The sequence below is a fragment of the Erithacus rubecula genome (assembly GCF_903797595.1).
Source record: "Erithacus rubecula genome assembly, chromosome: 1".
Taxonomy (NCBI): domain Eukaryota; kingdom Metazoa; phylum Chordata; class Aves; order Passeriformes; family Muscicapidae; genus Erithacus; species Erithacus rubecula.
This window is the reverse complement of record NC_136658.1, coordinates 97008467-97028763: the sequence shown is the minus strand read 5'-3', so window position 1 is coordinate 97028763 and position 20297 is coordinate 97008467. Positions and strand designations below refer to the sequence as shown.

The 20297-nt window shown below is 38.2% G+C and overlaps 1 protein-coding gene across 10 annotated transcripts in view; it reads left to right on the top strand.

The window, feature by feature from the left end:
- SCML2 (Scm polycomb group protein like 2) overlaps positions 1–20297 on the top strand; it is a 71131-nt gene that overhangs the window by 5435 nt on the left and 45399 nt on the right. For 5 of the 10 annotated variants that reach the window (XM_079323520.1, XM_079323513.1, XM_079323516.1 and 2 more), the window contains exons 2-3: positions 7842–7949; positions 13905–13973. In XM_079323520.1, coding sequence (XP_079179646.1) covers positions 7928–7949; positions 13905–13973 — 91 coding nt within the window. In that variant the 5' untranslated portion in view covers positions 7842–7927. Of the gene's footprint in view, positions 1–7841; positions 7950–8884; positions 9006–13904; positions 13974–20297 lie in introns of those variants that run through there. The other 5 variants (XM_079323521.1, XM_079323518.1, XM_079323519.1 and 2 more) reach the window with 3 other exon arrangements.

Below are 20297 nucleotides of genomic sequence, written 5' to 3'. Positions count from 1 at the left end.
TTTGATGGCACTTCCCCTACCAAGTCTCTTGTATGTGTACCTTGCAGTGGTGGGCTGTAAAGAGGTAGGCTGTTTTTTTGGGAAAGTCAGATAATATGAACTGGTTTTAATCCCAAAATAAGCAGTGTTATGGTTAGATGGAAAACTTTGGATATGGTATATAATTATTTTTCAGCTTGTTGTAGGAAAATACTACCTAGTCTGAATACTCTCTACTGCTCAATGGTGTGAGCACTGAGTGGAGGAAAGAGGGGAGATTACCTTCAGAAAGGGGATCTCCAGGAACAGCAGAAAGGGAGATACTCTGCCTCTGTCCTGAACCAGAGCCACATGCAACCAGTGACAGATGGTCACTGTCACACTGAGAAAGAGGAGGAGGAGATTGCCCTGTTATGGCTTGCTTCTGCATTGGATTTTTAATATAATTGGAAAGTTATCACAGAAAGTGGTAAGAGAGATACAGATGTGCTGCAAATTCGCCAGATGCTTTAAGTCTTTAGTCTTCCATTTTTGAAGAGTGAAGCAAGTAGTACAGTGGAGTATTTGCAGCTGTCTAGTGCTTTGAGCATGTAGGAGTTGTTATGTCTTTTATGACCTGTTAGTGCTTTGTTAGCTGCAGAAATGTCTAGCAGCACTGAATGCTCCTTTCGAATGGCGCTTGGTGTGATTCTTGGGGTTGTCCTGTCCAGGGACAGGAGTTGGACCTTGATGATCCCCAACTCATAATCTGTGATTCAGTGATAATGTTTGTCCAAATAGATGGACAAATATTTTTGGTGGAATTTGCACAAAGATCCCTTGTGTAAGGGGACTTTTTGAGTTGGGGAAATAGCCCAGCTATCAGCACCAGCAACAGGTGAGTCCAGTGAGCATGCCTGGAAACTGCAAGCAACTCTGGTGTATTTTTCCTGCAGAAACATTGTCTCGACAGGGACAGGAAATTGCTTTAGGGTGTTTAGTTCAGGTTAGTTCAGGTTGGCTTGGTTTTGTTCCCTGAATGGACACCAGTACGTGTGATCTGTGTAGTTATTCCATTATATATGCCAGGCTACATCATGGAGGGTTGCAGCAGCAGAAAAATGAGTTGAGGCAAATTGTGTCTTTGTTAATATGCAGTGGCAGGGAGTCCCAGTCATCGTTATGTTATTTGGATTCTTAAGTGGGAGAGAGAAACAGGTATTTTATGCACTGAAAGAGGATGGTAGTGGAAGTATGTTGCTGCTGGTGTTGAGTACAAGCGAGGGGAGACAAACATGCTGTTCCCAACCAGGTAACTTTATCTGCGGTGCTGACAGCAGTCAGATCCTGTGCAGAAATGTCCCAAGGCAGTTCTCCATGCCTTCAATGGAAAAAATAAATTGTGTATGCTATTTGACTTCTGTAGATTTCTTCATCAGACTACAAGTATGTGTGTTTCTCTGGATACTCTGTTGAGAGTAAAAAATCTGGACCTCAGGGGTGGACTTGCCAACTATGAGCTGTGTGGATAGAGCTTTGTTGGATCATATCAGAACCAAGCTTTTACACTGCTTTTCCAGTGTGAAGGCTGTGTAGAAGGGAGGAAGCCAAAGTTGCCTCAAAGGTGAAAAATCCCCTTTGAGCCATTGGACCTCTGTTTGTCTTTTCCTCCCTTGTTCCTTATGCATTACACACTCTGCTTCTGGTGTTGTTCCTTCTTGTCTGCTAAAGACAAGTGCAGAAAAGCTGTATAGGGTTCTTTAGCATCTGGGCATCTCTTGCCATGTTTGCAACAGCAATTTATTTTCTCCCTTACCTGCTATATTTGCACTATGCTAAAAGTAAGCTCAGTGCCTTGTAGAACCTATAGTTCTGTGAGGGAGGCTGAGCTGAGGACAGAGGAGATGCATCTGAGTGTAGAGGCAATTTCATGCAGGTATGTGCTTAGTGCTAATTGTGCAGGTATTTCTCTTTTTTTTTTTTTTTTTTTTTTTTTTTTTTTTTTTTTTTTGCATAATCTAGTGAACTTTATGAAAAAAAATTAAGTTAGGTATTTGGACAAAGCCAGGTTGAATAATGATGATGAATGTTTTCAGGAAGAGTACTCCAGGCTTGAAGCGGGAAGTGGAAACAGCACAGAGGTTTTAGTGTGCTGAATTTACGAAAATGTTTAAACAAATTGTCAAAATTTTGTGCTACTGTAAATACATACTAGTCAACTGCTAAAACTGGCAGTTTTGTTTAAGATAGAAACGTAAGCTATATTTTTAAAATTTATTTTAATATAAGTTTAAAATCCCCTTTCATGTGGGAAGATTGGCATTTTAAGAATATTTAAAGCTGTTGATGGCCAGTCAGCTTTGCTGAACTGCTGACTTCACACATACCATTTCCTTTTTCAGGTTTTTACAACCCCACATCTACTGACTTTTAAAGCAGGATGGGGAGGGAGGGAAGGAGGAAAAAAGCTTTTTCATTTTTTGTTGGTAGCCATAGAGTGGCTCTAAACTGCAATTTTAAAAATTACTGTCAATTTAGTAAGTGTTAAATCTGCATGACGTTAATTGTTTCTGTTGTGCATTAATACAAGATATGCTGTTTAATTTAGAGACCTTACTTCTCTGATGTTCTAATTTATAAGTATTATTTCTTGTTTCAGGAATTTTTGGCCTAGACCTTCTTAGTGTTTCTTTTTAAAATATACAAAGCCTTACTCTACTGAATAATACACTTAATAGGGTTTGAGAGTTTAGAGAGAGTTTCACATTCTTGAAATGTATGTCTTACTGTAATTACAGTTGCTCATATTCTAAAGCAGGTCGTAAACTTACCTGGAGAGAGAGCAGAACATTTACAGGCAATATTTTACTGCTGACAGCTTAAAAGTTTGTTTATGCTAATCACTTCATAAATAGTGAGCAGTTCACCACTGGTGACTTACTGAGCAGTTTTGCAAGTGCAGAAAATTCCTGCTTGATGTTAAAGCAAATGACATTACAAAAATATATTTGTAAAGCACTAAGTGCCCACTCGCTTTCTTTAACAACTTAAGAAATACTCAAACTTAGTTGTTGCAATGATATATATGCTGGTTTGAAAGTCTGTAAATTTGATTAAAGTCTATCTATTCTAACTTTGTTTTTAGTGACTAGAGGAGGTGTTCAGATATATCAGTTTATCAAAAGTTCAGCTGTATGAAAATGTCAAAGTTTAGTTTCCTTTCCCTGAAAGAACTTAACTGTTTTTGTTTGTTTTCTTTTTAAATACAAAAAATGTGAACTGAAAGGGATTCCAACTCAGATCAAATTTCTTGTCAGAACACTGACTGATTATGTATTTATGTGTATAAATGAAAGAAGACCTGATTTTTAATATTTTGGTTTAAGATCATATAATATATGTAATGCTGAATAATACTGAGTTTATAAATATAAAGCTTTTATTACATTTTCTGAAGTTCTGATACATTCCTGTAACTTTTATTCCTTTAGCCTTTGAGATCTTACTTTTCCATAATCATGCCACAGTATGCACTGAGAAGTAAACTGCCTACCTATCTTACAGAAATAAGGAATTATGCTGTTGAGTCATCAAGTATACTAGATGAGTCTATATTCTGGGTAGTTTGCTGGAATTTTTTTTTCAAGTATTGCAAATTGTATTTAATAAAATACTGTATATTATTTAAAAACTCCTTGTAAGTTTTACTCTCCTTGTTTGCCTCTTTTCAGCCCCTTAAAGACTTTAAAAATGGTGTGAAGTAGGGTTTTATTTAAGAGAGAACAGATAAATAGATGATTATGTTCAAGGAAACGGTGTTTCAGATTCATGAAGGATAGCTTTGAAGTAATGCAGTTAGGTCATCACACTTGTTTGGGAAGGGACTGGTGCCTGTTGGTGCATGTTCCCCATGGAGTCTGGAGTGGGAACTATGGCTGTTGGACTGTGTGGCTGTGGAGGAGGCTGCACAGACCCTTTCCTTGAAGGGCTCTGGCAGTGACAAACAGCAAGGAGGAGAGGAGTGATGGGAGCGTGGCCAGCAGTCCTAGCTGATGTCTTGTGTGTTTCTAAATGTAATAGCACATGAGTGCTGGTGCTGAAAGCAAATGTAAGGCTTGTACAAATGAAAGAATTGGCAGGGGGAAGTATTTCTTAGCTTATGCTGTACTTATTTTCTGTCTATAACTGGTTTTGCTATTCAAACTACGTGCAGTTCTTTTTCACCCTTTCATATGGAATTTTAATCTTGAAGCATTTGTAGAAGAAAAAAAGGGGCAAATAGAACTCCTTGTTCACATTAAGCCTGGAAAATTTCTGCCTTTATTTCAAACTAAAGCTGAGAACTTCACCGATGCTTCCAAGTGGCTGTTTTGTTAGATTCCTCCTCAGTGCAGTTGTGTCTGTGTAAAAGAATAGCCTCAGTCCTTACTTGCCCATTGATGACTGTCCCACCCATGAAGATGCCAGTGATGAGGTCTGAGTTACTGCATTTGTACCACTGGTACGGTCAAAAAAGCTAATGGGCTTTAAAACTGCTGGCTCTTGTCCTTCCTCAGATGCAGAGTCATTGACAGAAAAACCTGAATCTTTTTTGTGTGGACTAAACCCACAATCTCCTCTTTGCTTAGGTTTCTTTTAAATGTTACGTTTATCTCCACAGTTCTGTTGTGTGTTTTTATGAGCAGGCATACTGTCAAGATAAACTTGAACTGGAAAGCCCTAGATATGCATAAATTTTTTTTTTTTTTTTTTACTTACTTGAGTGCCTGCCTAACAATGAGAAGGGAGATGCATGGCAGTCAAAAGAGGGAGTGATTTTGACATTTTCTGCAGAATTCTACCTTCTTTGAAATGCAGCAATGCATGCCCTTTGAGTAATTCTTTCAAAATAGAAAGAGCAAAGATAGGCAGGAAAAATGTTTTCCATCCTGTTTTCTGACACCTGGTATTATGTACTAGCAATGCAAAGAGGGTGAAGACTCAGTCTTGTCTATTAATATAAAGCTTTCTGACAAATAACTTGCATAGTGAGAGATGGCTAGTAGAAGTGATTTGGGGATTAACAATGAAAACTTCAGTAAGGAATTAAAGGTAGTTAAATGCTTTCCATCTGATTTTTAAAAATGTAACTCATGTAAGGAATGTTAATCAGAGCAAGATTAAAACTCGGTTTGCAGCATTAATTGAGATGTAAGTGATGTAAATAATACACTTTATCAGTGCAGATATCCTTTGAATGCTCTTTGAATTGAAGACATTTTGATGATTAATCCAATATTATCCTAGGTTTTTGGATTTTTTTCCCCTTGCTTTTTCCTTGATTTACAGTAACTGGATTCTGTACTGACAGTCTCTTAAATACTTTGATCATTTTCTGTCTGTGACTGACAACCTCTTATCTCAGTCTTAGTAACTTTGGTTTTCATTCTTCTGTTTTGTGCACTCTAATGCCATTGCACTTCAGCCTTGCCATTGCATTTCTTTCTTTGCTCCTATGTTACTAACCTTGTTTTGGTTCATTTTTCTGTTCATTTCTACAAGCTGATTAATTTCTTAACCCCATCTTTCTCACTCAGCTTGCTTACCAAGTCACATATACAAGAGATCTGTCCTTGGCTATGTAATTTTGCCAGAATGTGCCCTGGAGGTGTTTTCCCTGTGTTTCCTGGTGGATTTCTTCTCCTCTGTGGTGGGTGTGCTGTGGGTTCAGCCAGGCTGGCTGAATGGTGAGTTCGACGTAAGGGACTCTGTCTTGGTCAGCAAAGGACACAACTGTCCTGCTTAAGGTTTGCCACTTAAGTATGTGAGGTGATGGAAAGTATTCCTAGGTCTGCCCCTGCAGAAGTTACACTTTGTTTCAGGTTGACCCTGTCCTGTTTTTGAAGTAATTAGTTTTAATTTTGCTGTGGTTCAGCAGCATGTAGTGATTGTTAGATAAAGGCTCAGAAATACCTTTCTTGAATGTTTTCTGTGACAAACAGTACAATTTATGAGCTAATTTAATAGCAGCTTTAAACTGATACTTAGGTGTAACTGAGTTCTAAGTAGCACCTCTTTGAAACAGTAATATATTGTGTTCCTGCAGTTGGGTTTGCCTCATTTCAAACAGCTCTTTCAGAACTTTCAGTTGTCTTATATTTTTAACAGGCTGGTGGGCATGCTGTAAAACAGCCTATCTGGTACAACACAAGCTAATGAAAAGCTGGAATCCTTTTTATGTTCTCACAGACGCTCCAGTTGTGCTAAACTTGATGACTATCACTGCAGGGTTGGAATCTTTATTACTGCACCAAGTGCAATCTGGTACTTGGAACAAAAAGATAAAAACCATTCGCTGTTCTAAAGTAATCTGTAAAAACAGTTACTTTGACTCTGCATCACCTTCCATGATTTATTACTTGCAATGGAAAAGCTTTGAATTTTTGGGGGAGTCTGTGAAAGTATAAAGTATTTCAAATTTATTTGATGGCTTAAAAGGATTTCTATTCTTAATCTTGATGATCACTTATGCTATGAATGCTATTGTGTAGCAAAACCTGCTTATTTTATGGTAGTATTCAATTTTATTTATAACTCCTTTCAAGTCTTAGTCTTGAGTTTTTGTAGTAACTGTCTAGCATGTTCACAGACAACACACATATGAAATGAATTCATCAGTTACTGGCATTTTAAAAAAACCTTTAAATTAGCTTTAACCACAGTCTTGGACTGTATAAAGTATTCATCATCCAGTCCATCATCATAGTGTGCAAGTTTCTTGACATTCCAGTAAAGTGTCACAGTCTTAGGAAAATACTCAGCTGTATGATATTTCTCTTTTTATATGTGATATAAATGTGTACTTTAATTTATTTTCGCATGTGAGTAGAAGAGTCAAGAAATTCCAAGAAGATAACCTTATTTTCAGCTGTTGCTTCTTTTATGTCACAGTGGAAAGATGTAGCTTCTAAAAATGTTACCTTTGACTAAATTAATAGTGGAAAAAGTATGCATATATTTAAATTTAAAAAGCTCCTCAAGTTTTTGGTGATGTCAGCTTTAAACCTCGTGGAAGTTGGTTGAAAGGAAATTATCCAAGAGTATAATTCAGAAATTTGAATGTATTTACCCATTATTACTTGAAACTTAATGGAGAAGAATAATAAACTTGCTGGCTTTGTTGCTTCGAGGCTAAATACTTGAAATGAGTTTGACTTGAACGCAGTCAAAGTTCAAAATACTAGATGCACAGTAAGACACACACAAAAGAAAGTATGTTTTTGCTGTTTTACACTACTTTAACCAATCTGTCCCTTCTAGTTTCTAAACCCTACAAGAATGTGGCTTGTTGCTTTTATCTGCAGTTAGCATTCCCCTAACAGTTCTCTGTGTGCTGTTACAAGTCTGTTACAAGTGATAGGGCAGCAGCACCAGTGAGCACTTGGGCCTTGTACAGATTTTTTATGTTAGTGTTTTGTTCCCTCTTCAACTGTAGTTGTGCAGGATAATGTGTTTTACCCAAAGGTATTGAAGTTGGTGATTGTTTAACTCTGTGTAAGTGAGGCAGGGTGAGTATGTTATATGTAAAGAGTCTTCCATTTTTCCATAATGTTTCTTGGGGGGAAAAGGAATAATGCACATTTTACATCTTTTTTTCTTTTAGAAATCCACAGAAAATGCAAATCATTAGATAATGAACTGTCGAAAACACAGAAATGAAAATTAGTATTTGGTACCTTTGCTACTTTTATTAACTGTTGTTTTCACACTACTCTCCTACTTGCAATTGAAATCCAGCAAGATAATTATACACTGATACAAAAAAATCATCCTTTCTGAAAAAAGAAAACCCAAACACCAACAACAGCCTCCCCCCTCTAACTTGTTGTATTATTGCTCCACAGGAAACTGTTGTGCTGAAAGGAAGAATTAACTGGTCTTTCAACTTCAGCCTTTTTATTGTGAGAGGGGAGATCACAGAAGTGTTACCATGGGGAGAACAGCAGCGAAAGGTAAGGCCTAGTAGCTTTTAATCCAAGAGGAAAGAAAGTGGGGAACCTACTAAATTCTCTTTTTGGAGCTGGTGGGATACAACATGACAATTTGCTATACTGTTAGATTAAGGAAGACAGTTTGTGATATCTCCTGAATACAGGTAAGTTCAAACTTCACATTGTTTTAGAATACATATGCTGAATTTGGCTATCTTGAGTTCTACAAGTTTAATGGAAAGAATTATGTCCTATGACAGCCTTGAAACCATTACTGCACTCTGAAATTGAGGAAAGTGTCTAGATGTGCTATTAAGTAAAATGTAGGGCTTTATTCTGGAGTTGCCTATAATTTAGCAGGATAATAACTAAGTAGTACAAAGAATCAAATTTTGTCACAGTGAATGGCAATTAGCAACTATCTCTTGAAGATAAAATGAACATTTTAAAAGAAATTCATCCACAAGTACACAGTGTACAGCAAAGGTGTAGTTTCTGCTGTTAATTGTGAGTTCACAGCTAAAACAGAGAGTGAGATTTAAAAAGAAACAAGAGTGTTTGAGCTGCTGGAGCAAAAAAAGAAAAACCAAGAGCTAAAAGATCCACTGTCTGAAACCATGTTACTGCTGCTTTGAAAGCTCCCAGATTGGAAGTCCTCCCCCATAAAAGGCTACGAGCACTTTTGTATTTTCCTTGAGCTTTCCACCTTCAACCCAAGCTGCTTTATGTGCTTGTGTGTTCCCTTGGTAAATAATTGTCTTTTGCTAGAATAGATTTTCTGTAATGGCAGGAGTCATTCATTTAATTGTTGCACCAAGAGTTTATGGAGGAAGTCTGTCCTCTTCTCTTGTAGGTTTTTGCATGGCTGTTGTCTAAATATAGTCAAAGAGACTCCCTGTTCCAAGCAGATAAGAATCTCACTAGGGAAGCACAAAAAAGAAAGGAAACTAAAAATTTCACATTCACTCTGTCTTGATATCTTCAACTGTGTGCACTGAGGCTTTGTGAAAGGCAGCTAAAAGATGCTCACAACCCTGTGTAATAGGGAGTGAGAAGAAGGCCCCTTCCTGAGCAATGGTAAGTCTTGGGCTTGTTTTACTAAGCTTCATTTGAGGATGAATAACTGTGGCACGGGAAGAGCAAAAGTTTTTGTCACCTAAAGGTATTTCACATACATCAGGAAAAGACAAGGGGTTTGTTTGAAAAGAGTGGTATCCTGCCATGTTTTGACCACCCAGAAGAGTTGAAGACTTCAAGGTGGCTAAGGAGTAGCTGCAGAAGTCTGAAAGCATGACTGTGAACTTCATTTTTCCCACACTGGACAATGAGCAAATAACAAGTCTTAGAAGACAGCACATACTTGCTTTCCATGTAGCACACCATTCTGGGATGAAAACTTTTACTGTTAAAAGACACAATACTTTCCATCACTTAGAAAAAACAATCATCTAGTTTGCTGAGAGGTTAAGTGTTCTAGAAAGAAGTTGCAGAGTTTAAAAGCATCTCAGGTAAGAAACTGGAGTTCAGTACAGGAGCTTATGAGAGGAAATGCACATTGGTCACCAGGATTATCTTTGTCCAGACTTTACTGCTGCCTTCTCTGTTTTTTTTTTTAAAGTTTGGTATTCACAAGTCAGTCAGGATAGCTTTGTCGTTTGTTTTTTTTCTTTTTCTCTTTGTCTCTAATTTCTTGAGTGATAGACATGGTTGCTCTTGCTTGTCTTCTGTTGAGTAATCTTATCAGCAAAATTCTGTGGTTACAGATAGGGTGGGAGTAATGTAAACACACAGAGTTTTGAATCAGGAAGCAGAAAGCACTATGTTAAATAATCTTACTCTAATCTTGGCTTTATCTAAAGTTTGAACTTATGAGGTGCACTACAAAAGAAATAGTTGGAGAACAATAGAATATGTTGCTTTTAAAATTTTAGTATATGCTCTACTCTAATCTTGCTACTTCAGAAGAAAGAAATCTTTTATAGGGTATTTAGCCTGTATGTAGTATAGGCTACATATGTATAGATACATAGCAAATGTAGAAATGCTATGTACTTATATGCATTGCTTTATTTTCAAAACTTCTTTTAAAATTGATATCCTGTTCTTCATTGTTTTTTTAGAGAGCTATTTAATTAAGCATTTAATTAAGTCCACTTGATTAAGCAGAATTTCATTCTAACTCTTGTTTTGGCAGATGATCTAGTACATATTGTGTTTTACATTGAGAAGTAAATGGAAACTTTTCCTTTTAAAAATGAAGAGGGGAAGATAGATGATTAATTAAACTGACCTATTTTTATTTTGTTACCATGAGCTTCAAGACTCTAGGACTAATAAGTCTCTTCTGTCTCCAATATATAAATAGAGTTCCTATTTTCAATTCAATTTTTCAGCTTTTAAGGAATTAGCCATTGAATGTGCCTAGGAGCTGATTGTGCAAGGGGATGAAAAGAAAATACCATTTGTACCTGTACAATTATTTACAGGTACATATTATGCCTTTCAATACCTCATTTTTTGAGGTTTGGTCTCAAAGCTTGACCAAGCTGAGGATCAGGTGCAGAGAGAGTCATCTTGTTCAGCCCTGTGATTTGAATAATATAGCCTTCTGTCTAAATTTTTTTCTGTGGTCTTTGGAAACTAAATTTATTAAAATATAGATTATTAACATTTCAAATTAGATTAATTAAAGAAACCCATGTGTTTATAGAAGATGGATATTTATAAAATTGGTTTTTAAATAAAATCTTTCTTTATAGTTTTTTTTTTTTTTTTTTTTTTTTTTTAATAAACCATCATTTTTTATCCACCCTAACTGCCAACATTGAAATAAGCACACCTAGACAAGGCTGGGAAGTATAGACTGTGAAGCAGTGGCTGTGAAATACAGACTGGGGGAAAGTTTTGTTTCTGATGGGGGTGGCAGTAGATACAGGGTGTCTCATGTGGAAACAGGTTGGTAATTCTTCCTTCTAGTAGCTTTGCATCTGCTGAGACAAAGCACTCCAGCTTTGTAAAGGTATTCCCAACTTCCCACTGAAGAAGGTTGGAATGCATAAAAGCAAGTGGATCCTTTGAAAGCAATCTTGTTTTTATTCAGATTTATTCTTGGATGCTTCTGCATATGATGGGTGAGATTTATTTGTGCATTTTAAATAAGAGATTTCCAACCATCAGAAACAAGTGATACTGATGGTGCTTTGTGTTTACTGGGAATGAAAATGCCTCCACCTCAAATGAAATAGTTGTTTAAAATGCTATTGAGAAATCCAACTCTTGTTAATATAATAATCTCTTCTTTTCTTGTAGTTTTTTAATGGCTGATAAGAAAAATATGTTGTCAAGAGTGTTTTGTTTCAACTTTCATATTCGCTGTGGTACTTTTGAAAGAGGCACTAAAGCTAGCTGGTACAGGGAATAAATAATTCATGTAGTGATTGTCAGCAAGAACACATGTGGTGTCCAGGCTGCATTTTTTCACATTCTTTCACCTGTTCTTGATGTCTCTCATCATGAAAGGCTGTCATCTTGTTTTTAATCTGGCACTGTTGGGTAGATATTTTTCATGACTCTGCCCTTTCAAGCTTTGGGTGTTTGCAGGAAGCAGTTATTAGTTCTCTTCTTTCAGTGGAGTTCCACATAAAAGACTTATTGCTTTCCTCTTTGGACATAGTCAGATTGGAAGTTACTTGTTCTGAAAGCTGACAGCCTGATGTCTGCAATGGTACCATCACTGTTTGGGGGAAAACCTGACTGAGGTAATAGAACGTGGTGAAAGGTCCTACTGTTGATTGCTATCTCCTGGTAGAAAATTAGCTGGATTTAGCTCAATCCCAAAGAAGTTGGATGAAATACATTTTGACTTGTAGGATGGAGAAGGTGAATGTTAGCCTTGCATCTTTTCAGTGTTTCTGAACTAGTTCTAACATTATCCCTTCTGAGATTCCCACATGTAGTGGTAGGGTATCCACTTCTGTGGGTTGAAGCCCTACTGCTGATGAAGTACTGGGGTTAGAGCTCTGTGGGCACTGTCCCAAATAATTTCAGCAGTTCCATCTGAAGCTGACCTTCATAAGCATTTTTTTTCAGGAACCTATATAATAGAAAATTTTTCAAAGCAAACTTCTTCTGAAAGAAAGAGCATGTAAGTCAAGAAAGAAGATTAAGTCAAGGAGTAAACATAGCATTTTGTTTCCTTATCAAAGGACTTGGAGTTCTGCCTGTATCTGTTTAGGAGAAAAAGGTGATATTTTTGCAGTATTTTGAGCAGTTACATAAGCTGTGCATTGATTTTGTAGGACTGTGGAGTCTGGGTTATTCTTGGAAGGTGTTGTGGTCTTGAGTACACTAATAGGCTTTAATGACCCTGACTCACCTGGAGCCTCCACCTGCCCTGCCCAGGACCCCATGTCAGCCCCTGCCCCAGTGATGCTGCAGCAGGGCCAGTCTCCAGATCACCACAGCTGCCATCCCAGCCCCATCCTGTCTCCTGGGATGGCACCCAGTGCTGGGGCTGCCCCAGTGCCACCCCCTGGTAGCTCTGGGCAGAGTGATGGGCTGGCTCTGGATGGTGAGGCCCTGCTGGGCCACCGACAAGGGTGCCCTGGCCAGTGCTGTGCTCTGGCCAGAGGAGCATCCTACCAAGCACAGAGCCACGTGGATGGCTTATCCTCTCCTCACTGAGTGGTAGGGGAGGATTTTGGGACTGGTGGCAGAAGATTGTCATGACTCAGCTCTTGCATTATTTGGCAATTCCTTGATAATGCAAGATGTGAGATGGAAGTGCTGAATGCCACATGTTGCTTGTCATTATGTTTCAAGAAATGCTTTACTTAGAGAAAAGAAACACTCTTAGGGCTTAGTCTTTGCTGCAGAACAACTTGTATTTCAAGTGTTGCTGTCACCAAATGCTTCATATTCTAGGTCAGGAGTGTTTTTATTTCAAAAGCAAGCCAATGTAGACTTAAAAGTGAGTGAATACAACTACGAATAATCAGCTACTAATGCAATCTTGCAGTAAAAGTGAACCTTCCTTCACCTGTACCAGTTTAGGCTAAATAGGATAAGCCCAGGTGTGAGCTAGGTACAAGCCTAACTAAAGGAGCAGCCCCATTGCCAGTACTGAGGCATTTGATGACCAAGAGAGTTACTCTTCTGTGCAGATCTTGGTAAAAATAAAAAATCTTTTTAAATCTGAAAATGTATTTGCATTTTTGTTACCAGATCAATATCGTATTTTAATTGCACTCCAGCAGGTCACAAAACAATGCATTTTAAAAGGAATGAGTGGAACTGTCTCTCTCAGTCTTCTCCATTATAGCTGCCCATTCTCCTGTGTCTCTCATACATGCTGAAATCCATCAAAAATGTAATAGAGCAGACCTCTTTGAGTGTGTGCCAAGATTAATGATAAAGAAGGTAGATTCTCCTGAATAATTCTTTAAAATAACTGATGTATTCACTGAGCTGCTTTGAGTGTTTGAGAATTTTATACTGATAATACTGAGTATTAAAGAATCTCAACATAGAATGGAATCTTTAACTCAGAAATATGGTTTTGGGATGGGCTTGTTTTTTCCCTTGTTTCTCAGTTCACAGTGATCTGTATAACCAGATGTATAAAGATATCCAGTGATCTTTAGGATCTGAAATTGTGTGTAGGTTGAAGTAAAACTGTTAAAAAATAGGACTGGGTTTCTGTCTGATACTCTGTATTCTGCAACTATTTATTCTAATAATTGATATAAAGTAGTCAAAAGCTCTGCTTTTTCATGCTGTACATTTCAATATATTTTGAAGGCAAAAGAGTATGGTGGTTAGATTTAGGGTATAGATACCTTTTTGATTATGCACTGAAATGAATAAAATAAAGTCAGCAAGATATTCTCTGTATTTTGTGAAAGCATTCTGTGTTATGCTGGACATCGTTATGATGTGAATATTACATTTATTATGCAATGGAATCTTGTCTTTTAGATTCAAAGAATATTAAAAAAGAGAAAGATGGAAAGAATCAGCAGGCAAACAACTCAGCTTTAAAAAGTGGTAGGTATTGCAGTTGTCAGGTTATTAGTTAAGGTACTCTACAAGAAAAAGTATGTGTTTGGATTGTACTATTTGCTGGCCTTTTTGTTTTCTTGTTGGATTCTCTTGGGTTATTACTGGTGGGTAGTTAAAAATATACCTTTGCTTTTGTCTAGCTGTTAGGAAAGTATGTTTTGGTATAGAAAGTGATGGTTGAAAATGCTTGAGTTGAACCTGCTAGTTTTACTAGCCAAGATAAGTACTCTTTATATGTATAATCAAAGATGCTGTGTAAACATTATTATTTTTAAACCATTACTGACTTGTCTATTCTTTTCATCATGTATTTCTCAGTTTCATGCCTTTTCTGCTGCAGTTACCTTCTGTTTCCTTAATGTGTTTCCTGGTGCCAAGAGAAGGATTTTCAGTTTGATAATCTTGAGTTTTTAGGATTGCAAACTGAATTAAATTGCCTGGGATTCTAATTTTATTTTAAATAACTGATTTGAAAACAGAATTTGTGGGTTTTTTTTGGTAAACTGAGGAAGAGTACACACATACCAGAAGTAATGCAGATTCTTAGCTAACTTATCTTTTACTACCCTTTACAGGTGCCATATGGCAGTGTATTGCTGTTAGTTCTTAAAGAAATGACACTGAATTATTTAAACTCTCACTGTTCACTTTTCTGTGCCCTCTGAACTCCTGATAGATGGTCTGGTTCTTCTTGGGTACCAGTGGAGACAAGTAACACAGTCACTGATCAAACATACCAGGATACTGACACATTAGTGACTTTGCATAAAAGATGCAATACCAGTCATAGTACAGCCTTCAGCTATTACATTTGACAGAGCTAATTCTTTCATTTATTGGGATTCTGGCCATCACAGAATGCGTAACATTGGAAACAACCACTGGAGGTCATTTTCCTCCAACCTGCTGCTCAAACAGGATCCCCTTGAGTGCCTTACTCAGGATTGTGTCCAGATGAGTATCTCCAGAGGAGGAGAATCCACAAGCTCTGTGGGCTACCTGTCATCTTTGTTGTTTGTCCTTGTTACTTTGAGCCAGAAAAGAAAGTGTATTTGTATCTTTTTCCCTCTTCTGCAGTATAAAAGGAGCTCCAGTCAAACTGGACTCAGTGTGTCTGTTTTAAATAATGTTGTCTGATGTGACAGGCAGAGTGCTGTAAGACACCCCCCACCAGAAAAGTGCTTTTCATATGTGGTAAGATAACCATAGTTCGTGAATCACTGGAAAATGTCCCTGCCTCCTCCTGCAGTTGAGAGCAAGTTGTTGAAAAAGCTTTGTGGACAAGCAGTGCTAAGCAAGCAAGCCTTATTCTGTGTTCCATGTTCTTGACTTGGTCTGTTAACCTAGTGTCTGGGAACTGAACTTTCTCATGAAATCTAGGCTCAGCTCTGTCAAACAGAGAAGCGCTACTTGCAACATCTCTGATTTTCTACAGATGAGATAATTTTTATCCTGTGTTTTTGCTTGTTGGTGGCAAAAGAACAGAAAGAGCCTCTTGATGCTAGATTAAGAAAGATGCCATATAATGCTTTGGAAGTCTCCAGAGTTTCCAGGGGAATGTGTGATAGGAAAAGTCAGAGAGAAGATACAGAGATGTAAGAAGAATGGGTTAAAAAAAATAGACTAAAGTGAGTGGAGAAACATGCAAGAAGGAGGAAAATTCTGATTGGAGGATCACAACATATAGAAAGAGATACAAGGTATAAAGTGGAGTATTAAATATCTTACACTTAAAATACAGTATTTGCAAGAGTGTGTGAACAAAAATGAAAAGGAAATCTCATCTTTGAAGAAGAGACATTGTGGGATGAAGACTAGAAAAAATCCATTTCCATGTCCAAAGTCTCAGGTGGGTACCAAGGGAACCTAGGAGTGATCTGAGAAAACACGATGTGCTCCATCTGCCCAAGGACTGTTGGGCTGTGGTGATACTGTATTATATTAACCTAAATAAACCAGGACCTTAAATTCTACCAATCTGCAAGTGACAATTCATAGTCTAAATCTTTAGTTAAAATTCTGTAAAACTTTTGACTTACACTAAACTGGAGAATTCCGTGTGGTGAAAAAAGATGAGGAGCACTTCAACAAACTGGGCATTCACTTTCTCATGGCAGCAGATAAAATGCTTCCAGAGGTGCTGTGGCAGGGGACTGATGTCACAAGGAGACTTTGCTCCTTTTGGAGAACTTGTAGTGGTTGAGGAGGTCTCACCGTGACTGAAAAAGGTGAAATAGAATGCACTGTCAAGAAGGACAAGATGGGAGAACCTGGGGAATTGCAGACTGGCCTGCCTGATCTAAGTCTTCAGGAAGATTATAAAGAAAATATTTCTGGAAACCATTTTCAACAAATAAAGGACAATGATTAGGTTAGGAACAGTGGAGGTAGATTTGCCAAGTGTGAGCTGTGCATGGCTGATTAGCTAAGCACAAAAGGTATTCTGGAAACAAGGAAGAGCAGTGGATGTTGTTTATGTCTAGGCTTTCTGTAGTTTCTGTAGTATCCTTTCAGCCAAACTGGTGAGGTGTGGTTTGGATAGGTGGACAAAAAGACTGTCAGGCAGTGCAAGGTCCACCTGACAGATGGTAGCTAGTGGCATTTCTTGGAGGTCAGTACTAGCTAGGGCAGTGCTGTTGTGTGCCTTAGTGTCAGATGGGGATGATTGGACAGAACACGCTGCCGGACCAGTTTGTGGGCAACATGTAATGGGCAGCAGTAGCCGGTGGGCTGGAAGGCAGGGCTGCCCGTCAGAGGGGCTTGCCGGTGCTGGGGGCATGGAGTGGCAGGACCTCGGTGACTCAGTGGTGAGCGGAGAGTCCCTCTCGGCTGCAGACCGGGCCCTGCAGCAGCCCAGGCTGGAAGCTGCCTGGAAAGGAATTCGGCAGGAAGGAGCCTGGCAGCCGGCAGAGCAGCTGAGCGTGGGCCAGCAGCGAGCTCTTGTGGGGAAGATCTCAACTGCATGGGGATCCTGCGGGCAGAGCTGGATCCTGCGGGCAACAGGCAGGAGCAGGCGTTCACTGCTTTGGGGGCTTTGGGAGCTGTCCTCAGTTTTGAGCTGCACACGACAAGCAAGGCACTGCTGTACTGGAGTAGGCTGGCTTGAGGTCCTGCAAAACATGGAAGGAGCCAAAACGCAAGATGTAAGCAAAAAACTGGTGCTGAAACTGGAAGAAATGTTTCTTTTTCAGCTAAAAGAAAAGAAAGCTTGTGGGAGATGGTCATGCTGTCTCCAACTACCTATCTGTCAGGAGGATGGAAAGGGGACAGAGCCAGGCTCCTCTCAGAACCACGGTGGAAGGAGAAGGGACAAATACTGGCTGGAGCATAAGAAATTCCTCCTTGATGAGGACATCTTCACATTGAGTCTGATGGAACACTGAAGGAGCAGGAGGCTGATGTAGAGACCTGGATCCCTTCTAGCTTGAGTTACTTTGGGATTGACAGGTTTGGCAAGAAGTGATAGGGTATTGTCAGCATTGCAGAGAGCATCAAGGGTCGTTGACCCATGGGTCAGTGCCATTAATGCAAGCAACTGTGACAAAAACTCAGTTCCTCCATTTTTAAATTAGTCAAGCTTTTTGCCATTGCTGCTTGTTTTGAATCACTATTTAAGAATCTCACTCCCGTGCTAGTTATAATCTAATATTTTCTTCATTTAAAGAAGACTAGTTACCTTCTGATGTGGGTTTTGTTTCGTTCCATTTCCAGTACATGCTAGTTTGTTCTTCAGCATGAAATTTTCTTTTTCTCTCTAATTTTCACTTTCCTGGTGGCTTATATAATGGTCTTTTCTTAAGCTGTTTAATTCAGCTGCAGATTTGAGTGTGAAGAGAAATGCACATTAAATTATTTAGTATGAGCTAATTTTCTTAAGGATTTCTGCTTGTTATAAGCTGCATGTTTTCAGGGTCTTTAGAATTAGAAATGTGCTTCTTTACAATACAATTGCTTCTTTACCTATGTGCACTGAGAATACAGAGAAGCTTTCATGTAGATATTTTTTTTATGTACTTACCTTTCTAGAGATGTATCTTAACATGTTGCAAACATACGTGTCTTTTATTTCTATAACTGCAGTAATTAAACAATAATTAGCACCATCTCTGAGAGCTTGGCTCTAATTTAATGCAGTGTATCTTTGCAGGTGGAGAGTTTCTAATTTTAACTCCAGGACATTTCTGCTTGATGCAAGAGCTTTTGATAGCTGAGATTTAAAGCAAAGAGCTAGGCAATGTTTTTTCCTGTTGGCTTTATCTTCAGCTGGCTGCTTGTGTTATCTTCTGTGTCTTTTTAGTAAATGCTCCCTTGAAAAAATCCAAAACTGTTTCTTCTGTATTTTTGGTCATCCCAGGAAATTTTCCATCCTGTTATTGAAATTGAGATAATTTGGGAAATGTTACTATATAATTTTTTGGAGAAGGTGAATCATTCTCCTGTTCTCTTGGTAAATGTGATGTTACTGAAGTATGTATTTGTACAGTCCTTAACACAGTGAGACTATGATGTATGACTACAGCTTTTACATCATGTTTGATCTGAGACAGATGGGACACAACTAATGTTTTCTTTTGACTGTGTAGAATTAGATACTTTACTAAGGTAAACTCTGATTTTAAAACTTTTTTTTTTTTTTTTTTTTTTTTTTAATCAGAAGGCAACATGAAGTGGCAGCTTTATTATTGGAGTCCAAGAAGAATTTTTATAAGATAAATCCTTGATATCAGTTCATAATATTTAATTTTTGCATCCTCCTTGTCCTATTAATGGAAAGAGCAACAAATCTGGAGGCAACTTTCTGGGAAAAGCTCTGAAGAGCTATTTCTGCATTCCTGAATTACAAATATATGCTTAAGTTAATGTATCCTGCCTTGTGTAAGTAATACAAAATCAGTGTTACTATATAAATGTGTAAATAAAATTTTGATTCCAAAATAGGTGGAATTGCAAGATGTTGTGTGAAAGCGTCTTTGTTACCAGCCTGCATATATTCGACCACCAAATTAACATTTGATATTTTACTGACTTTTCACATAGCTAACAAGCACGTGGCTTCTGCAGTGCCAAGGACTAATGGCTCGGACACTTCTGAATGTGTTTCACAAACCCAGGACCTCGGCAGGCCAAGGGGAAGGTTCCCTTTTGCTTGGGGCGCTTGGTATTGTCAGCTGAATGTTACTGCCGGCAGACTCTGGCTTTGAGCCGCCCCACCTCCTCCAGAGGAGCGGTGTGCGAATGATGGAAAATGCTGCCATTTTCAGATTGTTTCTTTGCTTCTCTTCTCTCCTGAAAACTGCAGAGATGTGTTCAAATGTCTGTGCCCAGTGGCGTTTTTGGAAGAATTACCGGCGCACCCAAGCGAGCTCTCCGTCGTGCCCAGGGATTTTGGCTTGGGCCGTGTGAGTGGCTGTTGCTGAGCCGCTGGGTGGCATCACTGCATCATTTTGGGTTCATCAGTGCTTTATTCTTCAGGAACCTCAGAACGATGCCAGCTGCCCAAACAAGAAAAATAACCAAAAGGGCTCACTTAGATAATTTAGGAACGAAAATATTAGCTGTGCCATTGAAGCTTTTCTCTTACACTTTATATTAAAATAATTAATATGCTTGTTTATGTCTTTCATGTTGGTGCTTCTTATTTTTTCCTTTCATGCAAAACTGATAACACTAATTAAATCAAATGCAGAATCCACTTGCTCATACACATAAACAATGACACTATTAACACTGGAAAAAATACCATGATTTTGTTACTAAACATTGCCATAATACTTACCTATATATTCCATATGACATGAAAAAATAAACCTTTATGTGACTTCAGATAAAAAAAGAGACAAAGATGCAGTTGGAAGGCTATGCTTATCTTTTTTTCTTTCTAGTGGATAGTATTCATGACATATATTGCAACAGTATCCATGTGTCTGTTTTTCAATGTTTATCATCTCAGTACTCATATGAGGTTATCCTATCAACCCTGCTGTTAGAGGAACTAAGATATAGCAAGGCTAAAGTGATTTATATAAGGATACTTGGGAGATCCTTATGCAGAGATTTGAATCTAGATATTCTGACTTGGATCACTTTGCATGTGGAGCACAAAAAAAAAAATTGAAGGAAGATTTATATTAATTTTGCCTAATGTGTGTTCACCCCTGTATATAAACATTACTCTTGAAGTTCCTTAAGGTGGAGTTTCCATTTGAGAGTGATTCTGCTCTTGGAAAAAATGTATTCTACAAAATAGTTGGGTTTTCTGTCCCTTTCTTTCCTCAAATCCTCATTTAAGTTCCCTTCTAAAAAAATGTG